Here is a 20,603-nt window from a genome sequence, read left to right as displayed (position 1 = left end):
GTGGTGCTGACAACACCAAGTCGAGGGTTAAGATCCCCTTACCGGTCATCTTTAAAAAAAAAAAAAAAAAAAAAAAGAATTATCACTCGAAATTCCTTGTCAGTTATTTCAGTGGCTTCTTGTTCTATAGGATCTAGAGTTTGAGATTTATTAACTTTTGGTGGTGTACTTTCTTGATTTTTTGTATTTCTGGTATCTTTTTTTTGGTGTTTATTCATTGTGGCAGGGGGTTTCACAGACCACCGGTTTGAGACTAATGACTAACTAGGATGTTGCTGTGGTTGCCAATTTCGTATGGCTCCCTCCGTGACTGCTCAGTTGGCCTCTAGTGCCTTGTGTGTGTGGTTGCCTCGGGTCTTGGGCTTCTCCGGGGAGCCACCTTTCTGGTCAGCTTGGACTCTGCTGGGCTGGTGGATCACGTAACACAGGGTGTGTGATCTCTGTTGAGCTTTCACTTCCTGTGCAGGACTTCTCCCTGTTCCGTGTGCTCTGGCCCAGGCTGTTGGATCGTGCAGTGGCGACCCCACCGGGTGCGTGGTTTCTGTCGAGTCTCCGCCTCCCACGGCGCATGTCTCCCCACTCTGTGCGCACTTTGCTGGGCTGGGGCGTGTCTTCTGCGCCCCTCTTCTATCAGCTGGGCCTTCAAGACCCTGCTCGGCACCACCTTGCCCAGGAAGTCTGCCAGGTTTCTGCTAGGCACAGGCGACCGGTCTCTCTGGGTGCCTTTGTAGCACTGTGTAGATCTTTCTGGGTCTTGTTCACCTTTGTATCCCCCCGGCATAGACCGAATCTAGTGCCCACCTGCAGCCTGCTCTCCGGCAGGTTCAACTGGACGTGGGAACTCTCCTACCACACTATTCCCAACCAGAAATTGGTTAGGCTTTTTTCCGAACTGGTGGCTGCAGAGATGGTATCTGCCTCCCAGTAACAGGAAGTTTACTGGGGGCCGGAGTCCAGGGTGTGGGAGAGTGACAGTTGGCCCGCCCGTACTTCCTTGCCCTCCCGACACTGGCCGGGGACGCCCCCGCCACCAGCCCCGCCAGAGAACCGTGGAGGGAGTGGGAGGGGAGGCCGGCCCGCAGGCTCCAGAAAGCCCCGCGCAGGGCCAAGCAAGTGGGAAGGCTCAGTGACGGCCGAGCCGGGCGGAGCTGCCCGCACCTGGGACAATGGAGGCAGTCCTGGGGTGGTGAGTGGCCTGGTGATGCAGGCGGGAGCCGGGTGGGCGTAATCCCCCCGAACAGATCTGGGCCAGGGATCACTCACAGGGTTGTGCCAGGTCGGGTGTTCACTCTCTGTCTCTGGTTTGTCGCCTTCCCTGTTCTCTGCCGCTGCCGCCTCGGGCTGTTCAGTTGCGGCGCGGGCGCTCCCAGGAATCTTCTTTAATGCCGGCCTGAAACCTCAAATCCTGAATAGGGCAGCTGGCCGCCTTCAGCGTGGCCCCGGCCTCCGGGATCCTGGCTCCATCCACAGCAGCCCTGGCGCCATGTTCCCTGTGTCAGGACTCGCTTTTGCAGCTAAGAAACAGTTCTTTTCCTGCACCACACTTCAAAGCTTTTGCCTGTAAAGGAGGCAGCCTCTCCTGCTGGGGGCAAAGTGGCGGTCACCCCCCACGACCGGCCAGCAGCTGCGGTCCTCCCTTAAGATATGGCAAGGGGAAGGTCCACAAGTTTCCTGGCTGCCTGAGGCCCAGTGGCCGCCTTTTCCACCTCAGCTACTCCGCGCCAGCCGCCGCAGCCACTGCCATCTTGAAACTCGTCTAATTCCTCTCTTTTCATTTGGCACTTGCTTGGCTGTGCCTAGAGTTTGTCTAGTCTAAAATCTCTCTGGTAGAATTTATTCAGAAAGCAAACCTATCTCCTGTGTGGGTGAGCAAGGAGCCACCTGGCTGCTCTGGGATAGGGCTGGGGACCTTCTAGGGATATTCCTAACTGGTGACTTCAGACTTCCACTTAACCCCTTGTTTTCAGCCCCACCCCTCCCTCCTATACCAGTTCTCCATTACATAGTTTCCAGAGTATGAATCTAATCATTTATGAATCTAATAATCTAATACTTTATGAATCATAATTTGCTTATCTACTGTGTATCAATGGACATTTAAGTTACTTTCTAGTTTTTTTTTTTTTTTTTTTGGTGGCTGGCCAATATGGGGCTCCAAACACTTGACCTTGGTTATAACACTGTGCTCTAACCAGCTAAACTAACTGGCCAGCCTACCTTCCAGTTTTGAACTGTTACAAATAGTGCTTCAATGGATATTCTGCATATTTATTTGCTTTTTAATGACAGGAAACTCCTATTACAAAATTTTTCCATATTAAACACCACTAATAATTGTTTTCCAAGCTTTTTCTTTTTAAACTTTTTATTATAGAAATGTCCAAAGATTAAAGTAGAATAGTATTATGAACTCCATATATCAATCACTCAGCTTCAGCAGCTATCAAAGTGAAGCCAATATCATTTCATCTGTACCTCTTTTCTTCCCCTCAGCCTCTCTACTATAATTCTATTTATTTATCTATTATCTTTTTTCTTTTCTTTTCTTTCTTTCATTTTTTTCATTTTGTTTTGTAATTCTCCACCATAATTTTAAAGCGGATTAAAGACTACATATCAGTGCATCTCTAAGAGACAGGGCTTTTAAAAAAAAACATAGCCACAATGCTATTGTCACACCTAAAATTTATAAATGATTATTCCTTAATATTTATTTTAATCGGTGTTCACATTTCTCCAGTTGTCTGGTAAATGTAGTTTCATAGTTGGTTGTTTCAGTAAGGATCCGATCACAATGGTCTACACATTTACACTTGGTTTAATATGTATCGTAAATTTCTCTCTCTTTTCTCTCTTTTTTTTGGGCAGCTGGCCAGTAACAGGGATCGAAAGCTAGACCTTGGTGTTACCAACACTATGCTCTAACCAGCTGAGCTAACCAGCCAGCCCAAGTTTCTCTCTTTTTTAAAATTTTATTTTTTTTTGAGGGTGCTTGATCAATTAAGTTTCTCTTAATGTGTAATATTACTTAATGTCTCTTATTACCATGTGTGATAGTTCTCCTTTTTTTCCCCCCTTTGACATTTATTTTTGAAGAAACCAAATCAGTTGAGTTAGAAAACTTTCCTCATTTTGGATGAGAGGAATCACGTCCCTTGGGTGTTATTTAATATGGTCTTCTATGTTCTCATTTCTTAAAAGAGACTACTTTGAAAAACAATTACATTTAACCGAGTTTAACGATCATTATTTAATATAATGGAGATATTTCCCTCTTCCCTTTCTGCAATGTAAGTGGGAAGGATAATATCTTGATGGACATTTAGGAAAAAGTCAGCTTTTTATTTGGTGGCATTATTTTTCAGACAACTACTATAGTCAAAGTAACTACTTAAAGGGCTTTTCTTGGGGTTGGGGGGGAGTGTCTCCTGCATCTTTCCCAAAGAGCAACAATCTCTAGGGATTTTTTTTTAAGCTTTGGGAGCTTGCCTTTGCAAAGTATTCATTTGTTTTTCTCCAGAACAGTGGGGCAAAACATTCCCTATAAGCCATCTGGACTTGAAAGCATTTTGCTTCATCACAGAGCTTATTCTTTTTAGATCCTGACATAAGTCTGTATTGTCCCCTGCTTTTTTTTTTTTTTTGAACAGTATCTAGTTGCTCCCAGGAGAGTTCTGTCTGAAGTTATGTCAGTGTTGTTGCTGGCCTATTAGTTATTGAGAGGGGAAAAGAGTATCTAGTGAAGATGTGTTTATTATAAATGCTGAAAAACCTCACTCACGGGGTCTCATCCTCCCTTCCCTTTTAGAAAAAAGAATATGCATGTGAGAGAGAGAGTGAGAAGGCAAAGGGGAAGAGCACTTTATACCAACATACCTGAGGGATCCGACAAACTCTATGCTGTGGGCGTAGGCAAGTAGCCAGAATTTCCAGGGGTAACATGGTTTTGTAATTTGAAAAAGTACCCCTCTCCTGCCATGATTTTTGCTATTGCTGTAACCCCATCATGATTGTTCTGTTTGCTGAGTGTAATGGAGGGTGACCACCTTTGTGAAGTGATGCCACTGACAAGAAGCCACATTAAACCACATATGAATGTCCATAGACTTCTTCATGAGCATTAATTTACCTTTCTTTTTTTCCTCTCATTCAAAATGTTTTGGGAGGTATTACCCTAGCCTCCTTCAAAGTGTCTTTGGCTGGCATAAAACCTCCAGAATCCCATGTACTTTGCATAAAAATACTGTTATATACAAATTACAATAATAAAAGGAAATCACCTATCCTACTGGTAATTCTTTGTTGTAAATATCTTTAAAATATAGGAAAGAATGAAGTCTGTACAATGAATCTTTTTTCTTTGGTACAGTTTTTCTACAGGATTTTTGGAATGGATTGACACTTCTTGAGTCATGAAATACATCACTCTAACATTTTAGTTTTTGACTTCCAATAGATCTAACATACTGTCATGGCATATAGCATGAATAGTATATAATTAAAGTGGAATTATTCCTTTGCATTGATTTTCCCCCCCTCAATATCCCAATTTAAAGTTTGATTTTGAGTAATTACATTTAGAAAAACACCCACAATCATTTTTTTGCCAAATGGTAATATTAATGCTTGATATACTATACCAAGCTTTTCTAAGCTGAATTTCAGATGAAGTAAGGTTTATGTTTAGCTCTCCCGCCCCCACTGAGGAGGTATAGGCATGTATTTTGCATTTCCTCCTTTCCTTTATTATTTAAAAATACATAAATAATCCATGCTTATTGGAAAAGAAAAAACAAAAAATTTAAGAGATTTAAGGATGACTGTAGGAAAAAGGCAAAACCACAGTAAGTCCTACCAGTAATTAAATAGCTATTACCAGTGTTTTAATATATGCCTCCAAACCTTTCCTTGACCTATGGTTCCAGTTTATAAAAGCGGGATCATACTACATGTAACATTTTGTATCAAAAACCCTTAATGAATGTATTAAAAATAATGCCCTTTTAATCCCCATACCAACCAGCTGCCAAAACAATTTTAAAATAATGATAATATTCTTTTAGTACATTCTTTAAGGGTTTTTGATACACATTGGTAATTCATTGTCCAGGTGGGCTGTACCAGTTATACTCTCAACAATGAAGTACCTTATTTTATTTGTATTTTTTGAAGGAAAATTTATATTATTTTTATGTACAAAAACTCAACAGTGTATATTTAAATCCAGTATGGTGGGGAGTTCTTTAGCCTTTGCCTTTTCCAGCTTGGCAGTGCAAGCCACAGATTTTGGACCCAGGACATTGCCTCCCCAGTGACAGCGGATCTCATCATATCTGTCATTGTAATTGGTCCTGATAGCTTCCACCAGCTTAGCCAGACCTCCTTCATTTTCTAGTTAACCTGTGTGAGGGCAGTGGTGGTGCAGGTTTTCCTGTGGTCTACTTGTCCCAGTCTGGCTTTTTCCTTGATAATGCCATAGGGAACCCCCATCTTAGGACACTGGGCAGGCAAGAAAATAGCCAGCTTGATGTGGTTGGTCCACCTCATGTGCAGTCACTACCAGCTGAGCCTTCTTGTTCTCCACTAGGTAGTGACAGTATTAACCCCTGCTCAAAGGACAGGTGGTTTCTTAGTGGGGACATCCTCCTTGCCAAGAGCTTTCTTCTCAGCCTGGGCCAACAGTCTCTCCTTCTCTTGCTTTGTCTTTGGTCTGTACTTGTGGGCCAGCTTAAGCAGTTGAGTACCATCAAAGGCCTGGGTGAACTGGTTAATCGCAGGAGGCACTTTCAGCCTTTTATAGAGGATAGCCCTTTGCCATTGCAGCCAGATGTAGCACGGCCATTTGACAAAGTGTGTGAGATCGCTTTTGGGCTGGATGTCCAGTCCAGTGCCAATTCTTAGACCTTTTCCCAAACAGAGAATTTACCCCCTTCTTGGCCTCCTTCTTCTTCACAACAGCAGGGGTCGGGGCCGCCTCCTTGCCTTTGGCTTTCTTTCTTTTGGGCATTCTGGGTGGCTGGAAGAGAGAGAAAGAACAGGGAATTGTGGGTAACATGTATGCTGCCATGGAGATCACCGAGGTACCTTATTTACAACTAAACATTTCATATGTGCATGTGAATACCTCATAGGTAGCTTACCATGATACTGAAAGTCAATTTATTATATTACATATAGCTCCCCCCTCATCTGTTTATTAAATAACCCATACCTCTGCCCTCCACTAATTAAGTGATACCACCATTTGCACCGTTGGTCAAACTAGAAATCTAGGTTTTTTTCATGACCTTTCCTTCTCTCTTCTCCCATACATTTAATCAGTCACCAATCCTGTTTATTTTACCTCCTAAATATTTTGAATTCATCCTCATATCTGAATCCTCAGTGCCACTGTTAGTAGTCATTTCTCATCTGGACTACTGTGGTAACCTTCAGTCTCCTTTCAATACTCTTGTTCCCTTGTTTTTTTTTTTTGTTGTTGTTTTTTTTTTTTGGTAGCTGGCCTGTTTGGTGATCCAGATCCTTGGCTTTGATGTTATAACACTGCCCTCTAACTGAGCTAACCGGCCCGCCCCTCTTGTTCTCTTCTTGTCTCCCACCCTCTGCCTCCCGTTGCATTCACCATATTCTTACTTGATTGAGCGTTTCAAAGTATGAATGGCATTCTGTATCCTCAGTATGGTGCAATATCCTTCAAAGCCCCATATGATTTGGTCCTTGTCTGTTTTCCAGCCTTATCTCAGGCCATTTTTTCCTCCCATGTCTCTAAGTTTGGCTATTCTTGGTTTCTTTTGGCCTCTCTTTGTTTGAGGAACTTTTATTCATCTTTCAGGTCTCAGTTTAAATATCTCAGGGATGTCTTCCCTTAGTCTCCCAGAGTAGTGGCTATTACGGTTTTAAGTAGGATGGCCAAGGAAGGTCTCACTAAGAAGGTGACATTTGAACAAAGATGTGAAGGAGGTGAGGTGGGAACAGCCATTTGGATATCTGGAGGAAGAGAATTCCAGGCAGTAGGAAACTGCATATTGGAGGAACTGCAAAGAGGCTTGAATCATACAAAGGGAAGGAGAGGGAAGGAAGAGAAGTAGGGGATGAAGTCAAAGAAGTAAAAGAACGGTGGGAGCAGATTGTGTAGGCCCTGGGAGGCTATGGTAGGGGCTGTGGTAAAGACTGTAAACCACCAAAAATTTTTGAGCAGAGGAATAAATTGATCTGATTTACTTTTTAAAGGATCACCCTAAGGTTACTGTATTGAAAATGCGTTGTAAAGGGGCAAGAGTGGAAGTAAGGAGATCATTATAGGCTTATTGCTATATCAGTAATATGTAATGGTGGCACAGACCAGGGTGGTGATGGAGATGATGAAAAGGTCAATCTGAAGGTAGATTTGGTGATTAGATTGGATGTATGAGGTATTAGAGAAGCAGAAGAGTCAAAGCTGACTCCAGAGTTTTGAGCCTGAACAATTGACCATAGTAATTTAATGAGCTAGAGAAGTCCAGGAGAGGAGCAGCTTATTAGTTTGGAACCCCCTACCAGCCAGCCGCCAAAAAAAAAAGTGCTTATTAGACCTTATCCAAATGAAGTTGTTCAGTAGGCAGTTGGACATACAAATCTGGGATTCAGGTCTGGGCTAGAGATAGAAATTTGGAAGTTGTCAGCATACAGTTAGTATTTAAAGCTGTGAAACTGGATGAAGTCACCAAAGAATAACAAGGAACAGAAAATGTATGCAAACGCTGAGCATGCCAGTGTTAAGAGGTTGGGAGAAAAGGCACCAGCAAAGAAGACCAAGAAGGGGCCGGCCCGTGGCTCACTCGGGAGAGTGTGGTGCTGATAACACCAAGGCCCCGGGTTTGGATCCCATATACGGATGGCCGGTTTGCTCACTGGCTGAGCGTGGTGCTGACAACACCAAGCCAAGGGTTGAGATCCCCTTACCGGTCATCTTTTAAAAAAAAAAAAAAAAAAAAAAAGAAGACCAAGAAGGAACAGCCAGTAAAGCAGAAGGAAAACACGGAAAAATCCTGGGAGCCAAATGAAAAAAAAAATTTTTAAGGAGGAATGAGTGATCAGTTCTAATGTTGCTGATAGAACAGTTGAGATGACTGAGATTTGATTATTTCATTTAATGATAATTCCCTTGATGTGAACAGGTTTAGTAAATTGAATTTGATTGGTGGAAATAGTCCTAGCACATGCTCTTTTCTTAGGATTTTCAACTCCATGGTTCAGGCGAACCTACAAGACTGTCTATTAAATAATTATTTAACAAATATTTATTGATTATTTATGATTCTTTTCTCTGTCTTGCACATTATGGCTTTAAAAATTGTGTTTTGAACTCAAGATGAATGTACAATTATACTAGTTAAAGGACTTATATATAATAGTAGGATATATGTACATGGCCTTTGAAATGCCTGTTATATGCAGTAGAAACTTTTTTTTTTTGCAGCTGGCTGGTAGGGGGATCCGAACCCTTGACCTTGGTGTTTTAACACCACACTCTAACCAACTGAGCTAACCAGCCAGCCTGAAGTGGAAACATCTGAATAAACAAATTATTTTGTCATATTTTTTCTTTTGTATTTGGAGGCTTTTAAACTTAATTTTTATAGAGAAACTGAAAATCAACCAAAGTTGGTGATTCTGAGATCTCTTTAAGTAGTTAATACCTAATGGTGATTCTTGAAAACAAGAAACACAGGAGTTGAAAATATAAAAAAGTTTTAATTTCTCTAATGAAAATATATATTGTTCTTCTTTATTAGAAATTCATTGAATTTGAAGACTCTCAAGAGCAGGAAAAAAAGGACTTACAGACCCGAGTGGAATCTTTAGAATCTCAAACAAGGCAACTTGAACTCAAAGCAAAAAACTATGCCGACCAGAGTAAGTAAAAATACTTCTCATAAGTACTTGTTAAAGAGCAAACTCTAATTGTACAATGACTCATCCTGACATTTGACTAGGATTTCAAATACATGCTTAGAATTGTTATTTCAGACAAAAGAATGAGACCTAGGAGCTAGGGTTAGCTCTTTTTTGTTCACATTTTAACATGGTGCCCATGTATGCAGAACTGACTAAATCAAAGATACCTGTAAGACTCACTTCTTATATTTAGCTCTCAGTCTTTGTTTGTAGTTAACGTTTTGCTATATCCATTATGCAGACGTGTATGTGTAGATCATTTCTTCTAATTTTAATAAAGTACACAAAGTTCCATTGTTTATTGCTTTGAAATTTAAAAATGTAAGAGAAACTCTAGCTTCGAAGTATGTATAAAAAATTACTGAATTGTCTCCTTTGTTCCTTTCTAATGGAAAAATGAGGGCATTTAAGGAATAGAACTTTATTTTTCAGAATCATTTCATTTTTAATATAATTTCTATATTCTAGATTTTTAAAATAATTATTGTGTCAGACCTCTAAGGTGATTTTTCCCTTTTTGGCTAATGAAAACAGCTACTAAATCCAAATTAGAAAAAGAAATGGTGAGAAACTTCATGGCTTATTTTTGTGTGTTATACAGGTAGGCAGAAAGCTCTCCGCTTTTCTCTCCCAGCATTGAAAACTTTCAGAATCCTAGGGACCAATAGATGGCCATGCACATAGTCTTTCCATATCACCCATTAAGCTACATAGTGACACCTGCTCTTAAGGTAGTGCCATTCATGATGGATAATCTTCACCACCAGGCTTGAAGAGTGTGTGAAGACTGACTTGATTGCTCACTTGAGAACTCTGGAAGGGTCTACTAGACCTAAATCAAAATCACTGGGAATCTAGAGTTCAAGCATTCTAGAATTTAAGGAGAACTCACATGGCTATTAAGCAGATGTCATGGTAGAAAGCCAATGGATGTTTGGTAACAGAGGCCAACTTGAGTGAGACAAAATGAGCTACGTGTCACATCTTTGTAGTTTTAGGCTTATAGATACCTGGAGTTGTGTACCCCTTCTTTGTTAACGTTGAATATGTCAAGTGATTTCTGAGATTCTGTCATAGAAATTTGAGGACTTAGAGAGCTGTATGATGGACTTCACAGTGCATACACTAACAAATATATTGTTGGAGTCACATTACTGTGAGTCCCATTCATTTGGAGAAACAGTCTTGTGGCAGTTTCAGGCTTTTGGTACATTTCAAGAGTTGAAATGCATTCTGTTCAAAGAAGAAGAAAATTTAACTATTGGAGATAATATTTTAATCCTAACTTGATTATGCTTTCATGACAGGGATTACATAGTATTTTAGAACCAAACACTAAAGGCACAGTTGACAGAACCAGCCTAACTTTCATTGTCTTACATATTAGATTTTCTTCTTGATTTCTGAAGAGTGCCAAGTTTTCAGTAAGAAATTTTTTTTTTGACTTGGAAAGGAATTCCTTGTCTAAATTTTTTTCTTCATTTTTTTCCTTCAGTTTTTTTCATTTTAAAATTCTTTACTCTTACTTGCCTATAATCCTTTTATTATACATTAAATAATCTGCTTCTATGATAAGGGAGATATTAGAGGAAGAATTACCTTATACTTGAAATTGCATTTTGGATATCAAAGTACCTGAAAATGTTGCTGTCTCAGTTGAAGGAAATACTGCTTCTCTTTTCACAAAAATAACTGAATGGAATGAATTACTAATTCTTTCACATACACGTTAGCCCTTTTATTACTAAAATGAAAAAATCTGTTTCCTGTTCCTTTCTAGTAAATGTAAACAAAATATAGTCCTTTCCTGATTTAAAGAAGTGGTTAATTTAGGAGAATATTTGAGTATCTCAGAATTTGTCTTTTTTAGCATCCCAGATTTGTCCAGTCCAGTGAGTCATACCCAAATTTTGGGAATTGTCATATTCTGCGGTTTCCCATCCTCTCATTTCCTCTCTCCAGAAGTATTATTGTGTTTTCCATTTTAAATCAAAGACATTTCTTAAAAATTAGGTTTTACTGAAAAATAATTGATAATACTCGAGGGAAGGGAGAAGAAAATTCTTTACCAAGTATGTCCAATATGAATCAAACCCCCTTATTCTTATTTATTTATTTATTTATTTATTTTTTAAAAGATGACCGGTAAGGGGATCTTAACCCTTGGTGTTGTCAGCACCACGCTCATCCAGTGAGCCAACTGGCCATCCCTATATGGGATCCGAACCTGTGGCCTTGGTGTTACCAGCACCACATTCTCCCAAGTGAGCCATGGGCTGGCCCAAACCCCCTTATTTTTAAAAAAGGTGATGGTAGTGGGTAATTTTTTTTTTTTTTTTTTTTGGTAGTGGGTAATTTTTAAGTATCATCAGTGCCCTATACTATTGGAAAACGAGGACTGGGAATAAGTGCTTTTTAAAAGATGAAAATAAATTTAAGTAAAGTATGTCAGATTACATTAACTCATTTTTGTATAATAGAACACATTATCTGGGCTTTCTAATCTTCTTAATTCTACTATTAATTATTTTTTAAAAAGAAAATGTAGTAATTTTTGTTAAAGTAACTGTAACCCAAAATATCTCATTTAAATTATATATTTATTTGGGGCCACTGAAATTACTATTGGTGGTGCCTATAGTAGAGGAGGGGTGGATGCAGTTTTTTTCTGTTCAGTACCATTGAATGTTGTATGATAACTGTACTTTGGACAATTTCCATGTTTATATTTGTAAAGTGTCTTAGAATCTTTCATTTTAAAAGACTAATATGTCAGTTCTGATTGATGTGTTTTAGGACACATATCCCTTTTAAAAAGTAGCCACAATAAAAATCTAAATTCTGCTCCAAAGACTACTTCCTATGTTAAAAGAGGAAATTTTGGTTGTACTTAGTTGCTATTTGAGAAGCAAGAAAAAGTAAATAATAGGAATTGAATTAAAGAACACACTTTATGGCTTTTGATAGTATGGAATCTATCAGGTTGTGGTATGATTTAACGTTGAGAAGTTCAGTCTATACAAAATTTTGTTAAAATTTTGTGGTCATGTTTGATTTTGGAGATTTCTGGTTTCTCTCTTTTCAAAATTTGAACTAACATAAGAAATGTTTTTGTTTTTTCCAACATGAATAAAGCAGTTTTTTTTAATGCTGTGTATTATTCCTTATCTGGGAGTAACATCTTGTGAGCCTTAACATCACCTTTTTGGTGATTAACATCTTGTGAGCCTTAAGAAGAATCTGAAATATATATGGTATGGAATGAGGAAGTTTTGAATTGAGAAGGGACTGTTTGGTGCTTTTCAACTATGTAAGGAGTCTCTAGTCAACTTTGCTCTTCATAGTGCAGCAGTAATGGGTTCTTTGTCAGAAAATACATTTTATATTCATTGTTTGTCTTACGTTGAGTATTTCTATCTTGTAGGTCAAATATTCTCTTAAATGAGTCAAGTAAGTACAGACATTTTAATATAGTTAAAAATATTAAACTACTGAAGTATGTCTAGCATATTCCATAGGTATGGTTGTTGTACAGAAGAATACAATATGGTCCTTGTGGTCAAAGAAATCAGTTTCATGGGGGAAGAGGGGAATTTACGTGCATGGTCTTCTAGCCTTTTTTCCATGTGTATCATGTTTTTATATCACTACAGTTAGACAATATATATAATTTTGTATCTTTTCCTTAATATTATCATAAGTATTTTTGTTGTATGATCTTTAGTTATTATTTTTTAAATGTCTGCATACATCCACTATCCAGAAGCTATGCTGTCTATTAACAATTCTTGTTTTTCCTGAGTAACTGTGCTTTCTTCTTTAATGAGAATTATTTAGGGCCGAGCCCGTGGCGCACTCAGAGAGTGCGGCGCTGGGAGTGCGGCAACGCTCCCGCCGCGGGTTCGGATCCTATATAGGACTGGCCGGTGCACTCACTGGCTGAGTGCCGGTCACGAAAAAAGACAAAAAAAAAAAAAAAAAAAGAATTATTTAATGGCTACTTTGGTTTTTACCTTGGCTACTCAGAAACTCAGAATAAACTTTGAAGTGCAACCGCAACAACTGGTTTGGACCTTACCTGGTTAGCATATTTAAACTTAAACTGTTTTTTTCCTTGATCCAATTTTTATACATATGATGAATATATTATGATGTGTTCTTGTAAGCCATCACAAATCCTTTGTCAAATGAAGGAATGAACCAGGGTAAAAATAAATTAAATAAATTTAAAAAACCAAAACCCTGAACGTTTCCTTGTTGGTTGGACATTTTTTCTAGAGTAGTGAGTCATATTGTAGTAAATATTTTTTTACACAGGTTTTCCCCTTTTGATAATTTTCTTAGAATATATTTAAGGAAGTAGGTCAAGGAATATGAACATGTGAACAGAATTGGAGAAGTAAAGATTAGTAACAAATTCCAATTTTGTTTATTGTAATTTATGAATTTGAACCATTATTTATAACATATTAGCACCTAGAACTGATACAAAACTGTTTATTATTCAATTCTCTGTTAGGAAAATTCTGTTACCATCAAGCTCCTTGAGTTCATAATAGATTACTTTTCCCTTAGGTATAGAGCCATTGCCTTTTGTGGAGTAGATGGAATGATTTAGATGGCATTGATTTTAAGCTACTTAAAGACTCTTTGTTGATTCTGCCCTTCCTTCCTTTGAATGAAAATCCATTTTTTAAAATTAGATGGAAAAATGTTGACAACTGAAGACATATGTGTTAGAGACTTGTACTCTGACCTTTCTACCCTTTCCGTCCCCATATAACATTCATTAGCTTTTTTAAATTTCAAGATCAAGTAGTATCACAATCATAATCTAGTAAAATAACTTTAAGCCTTCACCTTGAGACATTATTGTTAGAAGGAAAACACTTCTTATTTCTTGGTCCTAAGAATAAGCACTCCTCTAGATGGAAAGAATGGGGCAGTAATATAATTATTAATATATTTTTTATTTTAAAGGAATAAATATCTTAAAACAGAGCTTCAAAGCACGGTCTGTCTGTTAATGATATGATTGATAAATTGAGAATTTTCACAACACAGAAGAAAAGTAAACCGCTTTAAGGTTACCAAGTATAGTTTCATACCAAAGTCAGTATTTAAGAGGGTATAAATATTTTCTTTCACTGTTTTCCAAACCATTTAAAAAAATACCTTTAGGCTGATAAAAGTCCCTTCTCTGGACTTTGCAATTGGCAATGAATGTTAATATTCTGGAAAAGTTGAATAATACATTGTAATATGTTGCTTTTCCATTTTAGTTTTATCTTGTCAGTAGACAGTCCCTTCTATGTAATTTTTAGGATGATAAAAGTAGATTTCTGATTATTTGTATTTTTGTTGAAAGCATATTTTATAAATAGTTTCGGATTTTTATCTCCTGATTTTTAAAATAAAGATTTGAAGGGCCAACCATGTGGCGCACTCGGGAGAGTGCAGCGCTGGGAGCGCAGCGGCGCTCCCGCTGCGCAGGTTCGGATCCTACATAGAGATGGCCGGTGCACTCACTGGCTGAGCGCGGTGCGGGCGACACCAAGCCAAGGGTTGCGATCCCCTTACCGGTCACAAAAAGGACAAAAAAAAAAAAAAAGATTTGAAAAAGTTAATTATTTAGAGAGTTACTTTTAGTCCATTTAACTTGAATCTAGTTCTTTGCAATATTAAGAATATATGTATACTTACTAAACATTATTTAGGGTGTTTCTTTTCTTAGAGCCTGTATATGGGAGAATGGGAGAAAAAGCAGAAAATTAAGTACAAAATAATTTATGCAAACACTAATATTTTATTATATCTACTTCATTAGGTAATACTATGTGGTCTTCAGCTCTGTTTTGTTTATATGTATTTGGGCTTTTTCATTTTTGTAGTCTAGTGTTGGCTGTTGAGAACTTTAAAGTTGTAGTTTATAATTAATATCCAAAACTAAACGTATCATAGAAAATTAACTTTATGAGTAAGGGTTAAAGGATTTTGGGTGATATAGCTTATAGAACAGGAAGAAAATGAATGATTTGATTTCTCTTTCAAATGTATAAAGGGATGGATAAGGAAGATAGCAAGCTGTTTTTCTGTAATTTTGTAAGATTAAATTAAAGGAAATGAATTTGTTGGTTTTGGTTGGTCATGAGGAAGTATTTCTTGACTTAGGTGAAATGAGGGTGAAACACAGGAACATGTACTGAAGTAAAACATGGACTCTCTCTACATAGAGACTAGGTAGAAAAGTAGTCAACTTTCTGTTGTGGATGGCTTAGGTAGCTTCTCGAAGATAGTGACTATGTCAGAATGCTAGGGTTGCTAGAAGTCCCTACTGCTGGGATTCTTTGAAGTTTTCCTAGTCTGTGTTAAGGATATGATTATTCATTCATGAGAGCTTTAAAATATTTATAATTTCACATGGGTATCATTGATTAATAACAATATCTGTCTGAAAATCTTTTGAAGTTTAGAGACAAGGTGGACTTAAGTTGGCAGAGGAGAGGTTTTTATTATTATTTTGATGTGGTTGTCTGAGATTTGTTTGCTTTTAAGTCAGCATTTGATTCTTGCTTAGGACCTTTTTGGTACTAAATTGCTCAAGGAGAAGTTTCTAAAGACCAGTGTCAATCTTCTGAGGCCCAGTAACAGTTGGAATATCTGCCTTCCGTGAGTAAGAACTGATGATTCCTTTTGAGAAGGCAAACAATGAGTTGGATACGGCATTCTAGCAGGTCTGTTTCTCTTTCTTCCCCCCATAGGCCTATCAGCAGTCTGATGGGGCAGAAGACAGCAGAGATGGAAGGTGTTCCAAACTTGGCAAAGGCCATCAATCTAAGGAGGTAAGCTCTGATTTTGAGCCGGCAGAGCAGGTGGCTCTTCCTGCCTTAATCATATCCTCTTGCTCTTTGGAAAGATGGATGGAAAGAGCATTCAAAACGAGGCTGAAGTATTTCCATTAGCTTTTATAAGGGGGAAATTCTTGATTAGCCTATTGATTGATCTTTTTTCTTGCCCCTTTCCCCGTTTTTTCTTTTTAGATACCATGATTTGATATTTTTTTCCTTCTCAAAAAATTAGCAGTTAAAAAAGTGGCAGATTAGTTTTTGTTGTTTTGGCATAGGTAGGATGAACAGAATCTTGTTTATTTCTAGTCAGTCTCGGGTTGTAGCTAGTTTTGATGAGTAAAATGATAAGAATTTAGGATTTTTCCTGAGATCGTTTTGAAGTTTGGGTTTACATGGGAACAATTTAACAAGAAATGGTCTTTTAATACACTTCAGATGTAATGTAACAATATAGGCAAAGGTTAACTTTATGGTACTTGAGGCTCTCACGGATGTCTGCAGTCCTTGCCCAGATTGGCTTTTCTTTCCTGTTTTCTCCTTCCCTTCTCCTTCCGTTCTACTTCCCTTTTCTTTTCCTTTTCACTGATTCTTTAGTGGCATTCAGGACTTCCCAGAGACGGCTCTTCATGTGTTAAAAGGTACTTCTCAAAAATATTTAACTATACCATTTCATGTGACTTAGGCCTTGAGTAATCTGAGTTCATTGGAGATATTGTTATACTGAGTTACTGTAACTCAGAAAAGAGTGAGAGGTTCTGAATTTGTATTATGATCTTGGTGTTCTATATGATTTCAACTGGTGTATGTATAAATAGGTACTTCAGAAAGTTCACTGAAAAATAGAATTAAAAGATATGAATGTTTCCGTGAACTTTTTGAGGACTCTCATATATAATCCGTATTGTTTGTATTATATGATCAATTATATGCTCTTTGTATTATATAATTTGTATTATATGTACCTAAAAAGATAATCTAATATTTAGAATTACAGTACAGGTAAATAAAACATGAAATACAGAAAGTCATAAACAGTTTCTGTCCAGGTACTTGCTGTAGTGTTAAGGAGGAGAGAATAATTGCAAAATAACATTCAGAAAATCATCCAGAATAACAAAGACAAACTGTTCTCAAAGTATAGTGGGATGACATACTTTTGATGATTTAGAATGCCTTTTAAGAGGACTTCAGTGCTTGTTTATAAGCTGATATATGTGAAGCTAACTAGTTGCTGTAGCAAACAAGCTACGGAAATTATATATAATGACTCAAATGTTATATATTATTTCTTGCTCATGTAAAGTTTAAAAAGTGGATATTTCCAGTAAATCAGTGGCATCTGTGGAAGGCACTTTCCGCTTACAACTTCCAAGCTTGTCATACTTACCTGCATTAAGTTGAAGGAAGGAGAAAGGAAATGGAAGATTGTGTGTAGAAGGTTTTTATTGGGCCAGTCCTAGGAGAGGTGCACATCACTTTTATCTCTATGTCATTGGCTATAACTCAGTCAGAAGTTAACTTCAGGTGCTGGGATATATAGTCTAGCTATGTGAAAAAGAGGAAACTGCTTTGGTTAATATCTGACCAGTCTTTGCCTCCATTGAACAGCCTTGGTAGGTGGTACATGATACTGCTCAAGTGTTGAGGGAAGGGAGTGAATGCACCTAAGGTTGAGCAACCATCTGCCTATTCTTTCTACTGTGAATTACCTGAGGAAGAGGAGGACATTTTAATAAAAATATAACATTTATGATTTGCACTTATATAATCTGATTTTTAAAATTACTTCAAGTGCTAGCCAGTTAGCTCAGTTGGGTAGAGCATAGCTTATAACCCCAAGGTCACAGGTTCACATCCCCGTCCTGGCCAGCTGCAAAACAAACAAGCAACAGAAAAAAAACTCATTAAAATAACTTCAGGGTTCCTCTGGCTTGATTTTATCATCACGTTAAACTCCTCACTACGTATTTATTAATTTATTCAACATTTACTAAATGTTGAGATTTTCTTTTTTGTTTCCTTATCATTTGACTTTTCTTTAAAAACTACATTACTATTATTATTTTTTTTTATTATTATTATTATTTTTTAAAGATGACCGGTAAGGGGATCTTAACCCTTGACTTGGTGTTGTGAGCACCACGCTCAGACAGTGAGCGAACCGGCCATCGCTATATAGGATCCAAACCCGGGGCCTTGGTGTTATCAGCACCGCACTCTCCCGAGTGAGCCACGGGCCGGCCCCAAAAACTACATTACTATTAAATTAACATGTAATTTCTGGATCCTTTTGTTAAGGGATAGATTTTGAATGACCCTTTTAAAAATTGAGGTCTAATTCACATTCTGTAAAATCCACCACTTTAGACTGTACAATTCAGTGGTTTTTAGTTTATTCACAAGGTTGTGAACTATCTAATTCCAGAACATTTCTATCACCCTAAAAAGAAACCCCATGCCTGTTAGCTCTCACTCCTCTTTTTCTGCTTCCCCCTGGTTCCTGACACCACTAATCTACTTTCTGTCTCTATGGATTTGTATATTCTGGACATTTCGTAGAAATAGAATCATACAATATATGCTCTTTTGTGACTGGCTTCTTTGACTTAACATAAGCTTCATTAATGTTGTAACACATATTAATACTTCATTCCCTTTGAGAACCAAATAGTATTCCATTATATGGATATACCACATTTTGTCACATACCTCCTCCCCCCTTTTAATTGCCTATATATTTGTTTCAGAGCTAGAAACAACCTAAATTAGCTGTCTGAAAACCTATACGTAGTGTAGTGTTACAGAGTTGAATATAATGAACAAAAACACTTTGGGAAGATAATCTTTGGCTTTCTCCTTGTTATGCTGACTTATTTAGTTCCTAGCATGAATGGGGAAGTAAATAACTTAATGTTTGAACCATCTACTATCAGTAGGCACTATATTATTAGTCTTGTTTTGATTTATATATTTAGTTATCAATGACACTTCTCAATATAACTATGGAAAATGACAAACCTGTTTAATGGGATAAAGAAATAAATTAGGGCTTCAAGTTAGTAGACTGAGGTGAATAGGCTATAATTTACTCTTGTACTGGAGTGGAAAGGAAGATAGAATTGGATAATACTTATGCTAGAGGAGTTGATTATCATTTTTACCGATTTAAATCCTATTTATTTATTTGGTAGTCAAATTTAACAGCAAGGGGTTGTATACCAAGTTAGTAATGCTAATGTTAGTTAATGTTCGTGACACTTATAACCCGCTACTTTCAGACCAGCTTAAATCCAATTTAGGTAGACATTTTAACCATGAGATAATTTGTCTGCTTTTTTTTAGATGATGCAAAATTCAATATTTTGCTTATTATTGAATAGTATAACAAGCAAAATATATTTATATTAAATGCTGAAACAGAGCTTGGTTTAAGTATATACTTGTAATTTGTTTTGAATCAAAAACAGTGAAAACATGGACATCAGCTGTCAGCATACAAGTTTCCAATATGCAACAATACTAGTTTAAAAAATCTTAAAATACCACATTTTGCGGATTTAGAAAATTAACTTAAGTGCTTAGAAGAGATGATGGGTTTTTTGTTTTTTCTTTTTGGTGGCTGGCAGGTGCTGAGATGGTGAGTGTTTAAAGGCTTGTAATTTTAGACTTTTAGCTGTTATGAAAATAACAGATAGGGATAAATTGGTAATCCATCCAATGGAATATTATTCAGCTATAAAGAAATGAACTATAAAGCAAGCCATGAAAAGATATGGAGTGACCTCAAATGCATATTACTAAGTGAAAGAAGCCAGTGTGAAAAGACTGATTCCAACTGTATGACATTCTGGAAAAGGCAAAACTATGGAGACAGTAAAAAGATCAGTGATTGCCAGGGATTGAGGTAGAGAGGGAGGGGTGAATAGGTAGAGCACAGAGGATTTTAAGGCAGTGAACTTATTTTGTGTGATATGGCAATGATGGATACATGTCATTTACATTTGTCAAAACTCATAGAATGTACAACACGAAGAGTGAACCCTAATGTAAACGATGTACTTAGGGTGATGGTGATGTGTCATTGTAGGTTCATTGATTATAACAAATGTACCACTCTTGATTCAGGATTTTTGGTAGTGGGGGAAGTTGTGGTCTCTGCTGTGACCTAAAACTGCTCTAAAAATAGAGTATATTTTTAAAAAGCAACAGATAGAGTAAAAGGACAAGTCATGTGTAACCCCATTGTATTAGTCTATTTTGTGTTGCTTATAACAAAATACTTGGAACTGGGTGATTTATAAAGAAAAACAACACTTATTGCTTACAATTTCTGAGGCTGGGAAGTCCAAAGTCCATCTGATGGTGGCAACAGTGACCCAGGGGTCTCACATTGCAAGATGGTGGAAGCAGAGAGAGCAGAGAGAGAGACTCCGCTTCTTTTAAAGCCCTTAGAACCACACCCCTCATCACCATTTTTAATCTATTCATTACAGCACGTCCTACAACCCAATCACCTCTTCAAGGTCCCACCTTACAATTACCATAATAGGAGTTCCCACCCTGTTAACAGTCACAGTGGGGGCTAAGTTTCTAATACATAATACTTGGGGGATATAATTCAAGCTTCATTGAGTTTTGGGGGGACATAATTCAATCCACTAGACCTATGTACTTTGCATATGCTGTGAAATAATACAGATACAGATCACTTATATGAGATTAGTAAATAGAACCATTTCAACTTTTAAAAGAGGTGGTTAGGGAATGGGTGATAGTTTATCAAGTGTTATTTTTAAGGCAAAAGTAAGAATATGATGT

At 37.6% G+C, this 20,603-nt stretch overlaps 1 protein-coding gene and 1 pseudogene across 6 annotated transcripts in view; one reads left to right on the top strand and one right to left on the bottom strand.

Moving 5' to 3' along the window:
- The window catches only part of SPAG9 (sperm associated antigen 9), a 130,404-nt gene that overhangs the window by 24,243 nt on the left and 85,558 nt on the right, over positions 1–20,603 (top strand). For 5 of the 6 annotated variants that reach the window (XM_063112694.1, XM_063112695.1, XM_063112693.1 and 2 more), the window contains exon 2: positions 8,775–8,895. In XM_063112694.1, coding sequence (XP_062968764.1) covers positions 8,775–8,895 — 121 coding nt within the window. Of the gene's footprint in view, positions 1–8,774; positions 8,896–15,698; positions 15,780–20,603 lie in introns of those variants that run through there. The other variant, XM_063112696.1, reaches the window with a different exon arrangement.
- On the bottom strand, positions 5,204–6,013 carry LOC134389476 (large ribosomal subunit protein eL8-like; annotated as a pseudogene).

This window comes from Cynocephalus volans, chromosome 10 (genome assembly GCF_027409185.1).
Source record: "Cynocephalus volans isolate mCynVol1 chromosome 10, mCynVol1.pri, whole genome shotgun sequence".
NCBI classification, from domain to species: domain Eukaryota; kingdom Metazoa; phylum Chordata; class Mammalia; order Dermoptera; family Cynocephalidae; genus Cynocephalus; species Cynocephalus volans.
This window is presented reverse-complemented; position numbering and strand designations above follow the sequence as displayed.